Source organism: Ctenocephalides felis, unplaced genomic scaffold, assembly GCF_003426905.1.
Source record: "Ctenocephalides felis isolate EL2017-DRISC unplaced genomic scaffold, ASM342690v1 CF-g0.4_SCAFFOLD_00845, whole genome shotgun sequence".
NCBI lineage: Eukaryota > Metazoa > Arthropoda > Insecta > Siphonaptera > Pulicidae > Ctenocephalides > Ctenocephalides felis.
Window position 1 is genome coordinate 21,013,837 of NW_020536999.1, and position 10,934 is coordinate 21,024,770.

At 32.2% G+C, this 10,934-nt stretch overlaps 1 protein-coding gene across 1 annotated transcript; it reads right to left on the reverse strand.

Moving 5' to 3' along the window:
• Positions 1–3,841: 3,841 nt before the first annotated feature.
• On the reverse strand, positions 3,842–10,354 carry LOC113380433 (zinc finger protein 808-like). Its single transcript, XM_026619677.1, has 5 exons — positions 10,158–10,354; positions 9,785–9,943; positions 9,635–9,712; positions 7,478–7,696; positions 3,842–7,339 (listed from the first exon to the last, which is right to left on the reverse strand). The coding sequence occupies exons 1-5, from the start codon at positions 10,299–10,301 to the stop codon at positions 3,842–3,844; spliced, it is 4,098 nt and encodes a 1,365-aa protein (XP_026475462.1). The 5' UTR covers positions 10,302–10,354.
• Between the last annotated feature and the right edge of the window lie 580 nt (positions 10,355–10,934).

Genomic DNA, 10,934 nt, shown 5'->3' on the forward strand with positions numbered 1-10,934 from the left:
TACATAATTTTTGGAAAACTTTATACGCGAAACTCAATTAAAATCAAATTAAACGAAAATTATTTGAATTATCTAGGGCTTGTTGAATATTTTTTCCTTGGACAAAATCGTAAATGTTTATATTGAATCTCTCCGAATATGTGCCTAAAAATAAATAAATCTAAGGATGTATAAAACAAAATTAGATTATAAATCATAAGTATAATTTTAATATTCATATTATTTATATATGCCTGCGTTGTACGTTCAGAAAGTGATAATGAAGTGTCTTTGTGATATATAGAAATTTTAGTACATTGTATATAGCTCACAAAATGATTAGATGAAGTTGGGACAATCAATAATATGAGAACATTTAATAAATGATAATTTTGCAAACTGTGATTTGCAAATTTAACATGTTTATGTATAAGTATTTGGGATGATTTATGGTTAGCCACAGTCCAGAGACAAATAAAAATTAGTTATAATATTATAGTAATGTAGAATTATATTGTTTAAGTACAAAGTGTTTAATAAGAATGTTCAAATCTGACGAAAAAATTGTGCAATGCAAAATGGCTCATGATTTTTATAAAAATATCATTTATTTGTATTGTATAGCAATTTTTAATATTTATAGATATAATATAAAGAAGTACCATTTAAGCTGAAGGAAGACCATTCTTGTCATATTTAAAGGTATTACGTAGATAATTTTAATAAATGTTTTAAAACTATAATAAAGTGTATAAATATATTTATTCTGCGTTTATGTCGTTTGGGTAAAGATTGTCGCCATTCATATGCGCTTTTAGTAAAAAGGGCCAATATCATTGAAAAAGATAACAATACTTGGCTATCATCTGATTTATTGTCAGATATAGGAAAGTTCAAGCACCTTGCTTTGATGCGACTTGCGACATGTTAATAAATAATTTTGCTGGAAAATCTTGCTACCCTAACATATGAGTTTAATTTGTTCTGTAATCACGTCCGTATCTCGAAGCAATTTTTTCCATATAAGTATATTGATATGCCATGAATTCGTTTCAGCACTATGGTTTTTGTTAAGTTTTTTGAATATTAAATATAAATTTAATATTTATTAATTTAATTATTGTGGTGCACTATCCATTCATGATATTGCGAAAATGAGTTAGAACTCATTAAAATGGCTTATAAATTATTGTAAGGCCTTTTGCAGGATTTGTACCCTTGATTAACTCCTTATGTTTAAACACAGTACAATAACTCTCATCGCTATCCTCATATTTTTCAATAAATTCACCCTTTAATTCAAGAGTCATGGACCTTTTCTTTGGACCCATGGTTATAAAAGTAAATAATATTTTGTAAATGTACAAAAATCAAAAAACGCGTATAAAATCACTAGTAATGTATGGTCGAAATTTCAAACGTTCAAGTAATCCTCGATATATTCGCTTGGGTTAATCATTTCTGCACAAATATAAAAAATCCTAAAAATTGCATTTTCTTTATAGATTCAAATTTAAAAAAATAGTAGTTTATGGGATTGTGCCTTAATGCAAATTGCCGGAACTTACCATGCCATAATTTTAAATTTTTAAAAGCTCAGAAAAGAAAAATTAAGTTTTCAGAAAAAATAATGAATTCTTTTGAACATTTTTGAAAATTTGAAAAGCATTTGAAAATTTTGAATATTGAAAAAAATGCCTTTTTCAAAATACTGTTTTTTTTTTAAGTTTAAAATTCTGTTTTTAGACCGCCCAATCGCATTTCTTTAACCTTTTTTCTGGATCTCCAAAACCGCTAGACCTACCTTTGCAAAAACTTTATCATTTCTTCATTATAGTCCAGTGATTTATTAAGCTTAAATTAGGTAAGAATTTCGCAATTCGAGATACCCAGCTGTAAGTCTGTAAATATTGTATATCGACACCCTAAAAGTTGTCTCAAAACCTACATATGTTGTGTACACCCTACCATATGTAAGTTTTGAGACAACTTTTAGGGTGTCAATATACAGGTATTTACAGACTTACAGCTGGGTATCTCGAATTCCGAGGTAAACTTATTATAATTACTGGACTATTACGTCAAGACAAGTGTAAGGTTTCTTGAATCATTCAAATCGGATGCTCCATTCTCTCAAAAACTGATTTTCCAATTTCTGCACTCTTTGCTACGTATCTCTGAAATGGCTGGACCAACTTTTGCCAAAGACTAATTAGCACGGCTCCTCATCAATAGAAATCGAATGCTTTTTGGATAATTCAAATCGGTTGAGCGATGGTTCCGAAAATGTCGACAAAAAAGTGTATCCATGCATACATACACACTTGCACACAAACACACCTCCATTTTTTCTTAGGTATTCCAAAATGGAAATCTACGGGATGTTTAAATTTCAAAACAAAAATATTTTCAAAAACCGTGCAAGATCGAAAACGCGTAAAACGAGTACCATGCAAAACTTGGAATAGGTGTATATATGTGTTTGTATTTGTGTGTGAGTGAGAGGGTAAATAGTAAGAGTGAAACAAATATAGTTTTTTATTTATGACCGCACTGCATTCTTTTGCACTATCTTATTGAGAGAAGTTCAGGTTGGACGACTGTCGAAATTTGTGTTAATTCATTTGTGTTTTTGCATTTGTGCAAAAATATGTGTTAATAAAATATTAAATACGAATAGTGATAATATATATATGAATATATATACGAATAGTGAGTTAAATAGGCAAAACAGATAATGTAATATTATTATTATGAACATTTATTGAATGTATAAACAATTTATCAATGTAAAGATTGATCAATATCAAATTTAAGGAACAATAAAAAACAAGATGTCGGACCGGCCTATGATTTGAATTAAAATCAAAGATGAATGCAAATCAGTTGTTAAAAGTGAAAGATAGTGAAATGTTGGTGATATCGACATAAAATTAATGAAATTAATGAAGAAATTTAAACTGTGTTCAATTTACCAAATTCAATAAACGACTTGGAGTTCACGTACCAAATGTATAGATTATTACTAGTTTTAAAAATACTATTAAACAAAATTTCACAACGTCATTAACTTATAAAATTACATAAAAAAATCAGATTTAAATACATCAAAAGTTTCTAAATTAATCGAAATCTACTTCACATTCGTTTCCCAATAAACAAAATGTCGCGACCGTTGATTTATCAGTGCAAGTGTTTTAAATAAAAATTTTGACACTTTTAGAAAACATTGCTTATGAATCAAATTTGAGTGTTTATTGCAAATAATTACAGAATCATTAACTGCATTTGAATTTTAGTGTTATTTACTGTGAAAAAGCTTCTGAGGTAAGTGAAATTAACTAATTTTTAACTATAAAATATAAAATTTTTATATTTGACAGCCCAGATGTCATATTACATGTGTGGATGATAAATAACATTTCTTATAATTAAAAGAAAGCATCAAATAAATTTGTGAATCCATTTATTAGCTATAAAACAGTTCAATATTACATATTACTTTGTTATAAATATAAAATAATGATTTGGTCTGGTATATCTATTTTACAAATAAATTTACAATTTCTTATTGTACACGTCAAATCAAAATCAAAGAATGCATGCTAGTAAAATTGCAATTTCTCAGCAACCCTTAAATTCAAATCTAAAATGATTAAAGCTAGTATTAAGTATTAAATTATTTTTTTTAAACTTTCTTTTGGAAAACATATCTTCAAAATATTAAAAGTTATAGTAAATGTCTTTCCAAACGACTTAATAATATAACATTGCTTATATTAAATTAATATTAAGTGGAACATATGTACTTACATAATGACTAAAATTATAATGAAAATATACAAAACAAAAAATCACATTATTAATGTGCAGATTCTATGTGTCGTTTCAAATGATGTTTCATTGAATAACTCTTCCCACATTGGTTGCATTCAAAACTATTGGAGACATTAGGTAATTCTAAGTCGTCATTTTTATGACTATCCTCATGATGCTTTACTAAAATATTATAACTCGAGAAAAAGATTTGGCATCCTTCACATTTGAATTTAGTTGGTACATGATGAGCTCTTCGACATTCTTGGTACAGTTTTATGTCTTCTGTCATAAAACCACAAAAATCACATTTCCATATTCTTGGAGCTACCCCATGTCCATTCAAATTGTGAGAATCAACATGTGCTTTTAACTCTTTTTCTGTTTTGAATGATACCCGGCAAGGATTGCATGTATAAAATTTATTTGCAGGAGCTGGAGGCTTTACTGGTTTCATTACTGGAACTAGATTAGGTATATTCATATGTGGAGACACAATTTGAGCACCAGCTTGGGTGGCATTCTGCACAGTATTGTAACTAACAGCATTATTAGAAATAACATTTGCAGCGTTTCCAGTACTCTGTTCTGGATTTTCGACTACTCCATGCATATGTGTTCGCATGTGTGATTTTAAATTGTCCTTTCGTCCAAAAAATTTTCCACAGATACAAGGCCATTGCCGTAACTTTTGCTCCTTCACAAAATTATTAATATGATGAACTTTGTGCTCTATCCACTCAGATTTCAATTGGAATGTTTCATTGCATTGATTGCAGGCCAACCTTTGAATACATTCATAGTCTTGTTGGCTAATTTCCACTTCTCTTGATTTTGATTTTGTTCTATGGTACTCCATTACATGGCGTTTATAGACAGCAATTTTGCTGAAGGTTTTATTACAGATTTTACAGTGAGCACCAGTTGGTAACTTGGGAACTACTTTGAATTTTGACATGAAAAATTTATTGTTGTCCTGAGAAGCACCTGCTACTGGGTATTTTATTTTCTTAACAACTTGTCTAGAAGGCGATAATTGATTGGGAGTCCAGGCATTTGTTGATTTTCCTGAGCCGGGAGATTTTCCATCGGGTGTTCTCAAGTGCCATCCCCTATGGGATTTCAGAGCATTCACAGTATTAAATTGTTTCGGACATAAATCACAATTCCAAGGTCCCTCCTGTTCACTGTGTTTATCAGATAATTCATGAAGAGGTGGAAGCGGAGGTGGAGGGCTTTTATAAACTACTTTTGGTACTGTTGCAGCTGTTACTTCAATTTCCATTGGTAAATTCAGATGCATGGTTTTAATGTGTGCAAATAATTGTGGTTTCGTAACAAATAGTTTTCTGCAAACATTGCATTGATTGGAACTTCCTGGTATAGCATGATATTTCTTCTTATGGTACCACATTTTTTTGGCATCCTTTGCAATGAAATTGCAAATTGAACAAACTCTGGCATGTTTGGAAAAGTGTGCTGTCAATCTGTGTTTGTTTAGGTCATTTTGTGTCCTGAAACCTGATAGTCCGCATTGACTACAGAATTTATCAGATTCAGAAATCCTGTCATTTTCTGGTACTACTTCTTCTTCCCTCTTTTCCTTAATCACCACATGGCTTTGCCTGGCATTCGGATGTGATGTTCTTTTATGCCTTATTACACCTCTGGCATTCATGTAACGCTTTGGACATAAATCACAGCGATAAATGTGTTTACTCATATCAGGTAACGGCTTCTTATGTCTAAATAGCATGTGCTTCTGCAATCCTTGTTTGGTTTCAACATGTTTATTACAAACATTGCATCGAAAGTAATTCTTTTCTTTTGAATTAGCAGATTTTTCTGTTAATACTGATTGTGTCACATTTGTATCACTGAACCCATCAAACATAGGTATTTTACCCTCATGCATTTCCATATGAGCTGCATACTCCTGCACTCCCCTGAAAGTCTCTTGGCAGATGTCACAAACATGTTCAACATCATTTTCTGATACTCCGTGTTCCACCATATGATCAGATAATTGTTTTGCTTGAGAATAAGAATTACCGCAAATATTACAAGAGTAATATTTAACTTTCAAATGCTCCTTTTTGTGTAAGTCGAGTTCTTGCTGATTTTGGAAGGTTTGTCCACACTGTTGGCATGCTTGGTGTATTTCCTGGTGTTTTGTCCAGCCTTCTAGTGTGGCAAAAAGAACTCCACAGTCTTTGCATGAGAAATTATATTGCAACTCTTCGCCTGCTGCTTGTGACGTTAAACAACTTGTATAATGATCGGTTAACTTGGTTTGACTACTAAAAGTTTCGTTACAATTTTCACATTTGTATGGATTATTGGAATTATGATGTTTTGAAACATGCCGTACCATATTGTGGTAAGTAGAATAAACCTTTGGGCAAAATTTACACTTAGTGAATTTCTGTGCAACTTTTTGACCAGTAGTACTATCAACAGATTCATTTGCTTTCCTATCATTGGTATTATTTGCATGTACAAGTGTTGCATGTTCATTGAATGGTTGCAAACTATCAAATTTTTCTCCACATAATTCACATATAACATGAGTAGTACAATCGCAGTTCTGAGTATGCCTTCTTCTAGACTCTGAATCTTCAAATATTTTTTGACAATATTGGCATTGTACTGGATTTTCCAAGGGATTCTTATCCGTCAAATGTGTTGCATTCAAATGTTTCTTGGTCACAGCTTTAATCCGATTTGAGAAATCACAGAAATTACATGAAAACACCCGGTACATCAAAGCATATTTCAATGGTACTTTGTCAGCTTTAGGAGCAATTTGTTCCTGGCTTAATTCAGCATAATCATTTTCAATATTTTCAACGGGATTAATTTCACCTAAGGCTACCTTTTGTTTATACAGCGCATAAACATTTCTGCATTGGCCCATTTTCATATGTTGCACATAGTCACTTCTATTTTCACAAGAAATCAAGCAGTTGAAGCATTGGTATGGTGGAATATCAGTTCTCTTTCGCAAATGTGCAAGGAGTAGTTTCATTCTGGAATAGGGTCTATTACAGCAGAAACATCTCTTGTCTTGAACACTCTCTATAACATTCTTGTATTTTTGAATATAAGCTAAATTGTCCTCAGTCAAGTCCCCTTCATAGTTCACCATTGAGAAATCCATTGAAAGTGTCTCAGACCGATCATCATCAGTATTATCCCCGATACTTTGATATATATTTTCATTATCAACCTCCATTAAAATTTCAGGTTCCATAACAGATTTGGCCTTTGCATGATTCATCATTATTTCTGGATTCAAGGGATTTGGCTGTAATTTATTTCCATAGAAATTGTGCACGTTTTTTTCATGTCTTCTTGCATTACCAGGAGATACAAATTTCATACCACAAATGGTACAATCACTTACTTGTAATAATTGTCTTCGTAATATTTTTGGATCTGAATTGCTATTGTCATCACAAGAATCTGTACTACCAGCTGGGCTCATTTGGTACATATCACAAATATCTAAGGGCGTCAGATTCACAACTGGATTTTTCATTATCTGTAAATATATTATGTAGAATCTGTAGATTATAGGTGTAATTTCTTTGATGATAAATAATAGTATCTATGACAAAATAGTAACACAATTTCCTTAATCCATAAACTTTTGTAAGAAAAAAATATAACTAACAATCACCTTATTCTTGACCAATCCCTTTGGTGCAAGTCCCAAAGAAGCCAAAATAGCAGGAGGCTTTGAGTGGTTTGATACATTTTCTTGTGGCAATCCCATTCCAATATCCGGAACAACTTCCAATATCTCTGGTGTATCATAATTTACATAGTTACTGGTAATGGATTCAATTTGAATGCTGGAAGAGTATTCTATGTCTTGAGGCTCACTTTTTACTGATACCTAAAGAAATTTAATGAATTAATTTATATTGTGATAAAAAAAATCCACAAAAATTTTTATTATTTATATTATGATCAAAACTCTTCATTCGCATATCAGAGTGAATTTTGGATAAAAAAAATTTGATGGTATTAATGACCTGAAATTCTGATATACTTTGAATTTTAGACAACAAAATATTTAAAAAGAAATAATTGAATTTCTGCTTTATATACCATTCAAAAAATATGTGAACAATTTATTCTGTCTAATAATATCAGAATAGCAAACTCTATGCTCAATAAGTTCTGAACATATTCTTTTTAGGGGGCGTCCATTAATCACGTGAGGTTTTTAGGGGGAGGGGGGTTTGACAAAAAATCATGAAATATCACGTGGGGGAGGGAGGGGTATAGCAAGATATCACGTGCATTTATTTTTTTTACTATTTTTTATAAAAAAGTTCAAACAATTTTTAAAAAAATTAAAAATTATACAGTTTTTTCACGTAACTAAAAATACACGTGATGTTTGGTTGGGGAGGGGGGGGGGTAATTTTGAATATCACCAAAAATCACCAAGGGGGAGGGGGGGTCCAAAAATACTTAAAAACTCGCTCACGTGATTAATGGACGCCCCCTTATGCATTGTGGAAACAATATATTAACATTAAAGAATAAATTTATGAACTTGAAAATATACATCACAAAAAAATATTTATATGAATTAGGGATCTTTCAAATATTACGTAAGCAGATTTATTACAATTATTTACCCCCCCATCCCCCTTGTCAGCAAAAGTAAGCAAAGCTCTTACCCCCTACCCCCATGCTTACGTAAACATTTTGCAATTAATGTAAAAAAATAAAAATACTACCTATGACGTAATCATCATCCAGATTCCCCTGCCCCCCATGTCAACCAAAATACGCAAATCAAAAACCCCCCCGCCCCCCTTAGTGCTTACGTAATACTTGAACGGCCCCTTATATATTTCATATCTATTTAAAACAGTGATTTCCAACCTGTGGGGCGCGCCCTCCTGGGGGGCGCAAAGCTGTTTCAAAAATATTATTTTTAAATGCTGAGTAAGTGTCAGAAACAAATCAGCAAAATACTTAAAGTACTTCTAAGAATGTTTAAGCTCAAAAAATAAATTGCTATATTTCTTGCTGATAACAAAAGAGACGGAGCAATCTTGTTTTAGGACACAAAATTATTCGCAAAATTTGCGTATTTAGTTGATATTTTTCAAAGACTTAGCGATTTAAATAAATCAATGCAAGGATCTCAAATTCGTGCTTTTGTTCAGAAAGACAAGATTACGGCTTTTATGAAAAAAATAGAACTGTGTATAGCTAGTATCAAATAATTTTATAACTTTAACATATTTCCCACTTTTAAAATTACTTGTGTTACTGATGAAATAGAAGTAAGTAAAGATCTTATTATTATATCAGTCATATGACTAGTCTAAGAAACCAATTTTCGCATTACTTTATCTAATTACGTCCAAATACGAATGGATTAGAAATCCATTTGTCATTGAGAAACATGATGATTTTGGTCATTCAACAGCAGAGCAGAAAATTATAATTGATTTATCTAGTGATAGCACATTGAAGCAGATGTTTCAGGACGAAAATATATTGTTGAGTTTTGGTTACCAGTAAAGGACGATTTTCCTACTTTGACAAATAATGCTTTAGAAATTTTATTACCATTTGTGAAATCTTACTTATGTGAAACAGAAAATTCTTATAATAAATAGTTATGTTTGTATGTATATTTTTTATAATACTGTGTATTATTTGGCATAATTTCAGTTATATTAAGTATATTTAAATTAAATTGTTAGAAAAATAAGAAGGGGGGGAGGCGTAATATTTTTTTCATTCGACAGGGGGGCGCAAGGAAGAAAAGGTTGGAAACCGCTGATTTAAAAGAATGTTATTTTACCTCTGGTGGTTCAAAATTGTTCTTCTCAGCATTTGAATTTTCCTCTTCGCCAGTAAATGGTTCCTCTTTAATAAAACTCTGAAATGGAAGAGCACATTTAATATCCAAAATTATCTTAAAAACCACATCAACACAAAGTTTATCACTTACAACATCAATTAGATTATCAGTTGGATTTTGCTGCCTGATGAGGGAATTCTTTAATTTATTTTGAGCTTCATCACAAACACTTTTAAATACCGTCCAACTTTTGACCTTTTCCAGACAGACATTGCATATCAGCTTTGTAAATGCATCTTCTTCATTAATCTAGAGAAGATATACATGGTTTTATTGATAAATAAAAACAAGAATGTGTCAATATACTGAAATTGAAAAGTAATCTTCCACATCACTGCTTTGATGTTGAAACATGTCATTAAGAGAGAACAAAAATGGCTGACCACCATTGATTACAGGAGTATTGGTCAATATCATCAAGAATAACCTATAAACTATAGGTGGTAAAACGTTGATTTATTACCTGTATGGACAAACAGGCTTTGATTTCACTAGCAAGATTGTTTCTTCCTTCAATAGGTTCGGCATTGGCACAAAAAATCGGCACAATATCGCCATCACCAGCTCCTAAACACAAACGGCAAACGTTCTCATATTCTGATGCCATGATAAAGCAGTAACTGTACTTGGAATCACATCACATCACTTCCACTTTCACTGATCACACGAAATTAGGGAAATTCGGCATTATGATATGATTTTTTTAAGGATTCAATTAAAGATTGAGGGAAAGACGCCACAGTGGGATTTGGGTCGCTGGTCACAACTACTAAAAGCCGACCAATATATTCTCTACACACGTAGACGTAGAGCGGCAAGCTAATGCTGACCGAGTTGGGAAGAGGGAGAAGGGGAAACGAGAAGTGGTTAGGTAGAGAACTGCGTGCGCGCTGCGACAGACAAAGACGGAGCGACGACTACTCGTGCTGATGCGGACGATATGCCCGACGCCTCGCTTTTTTCCTCTCGCTCTTTCCGCGCAGTTGATCCGTTGGAACGAGCAGTTGATCTGCCCTGCCCGGACGAAAATGCGATTTGATCATCATCCTTTTGGAAGGATTCGACACGAACACGAAATTGATTACTATCTACGAAGGACATTATGAACTATTGCCGCCATAAGGATAACTAGGTCTTACGAACGTTTGGATTTATCAATCAAATTCCCGAATGTCCATCGACGTGTTTCGTTTCGTGCCAATACTATTTTAAATTTAATTGACATGACTGACAAAATAAT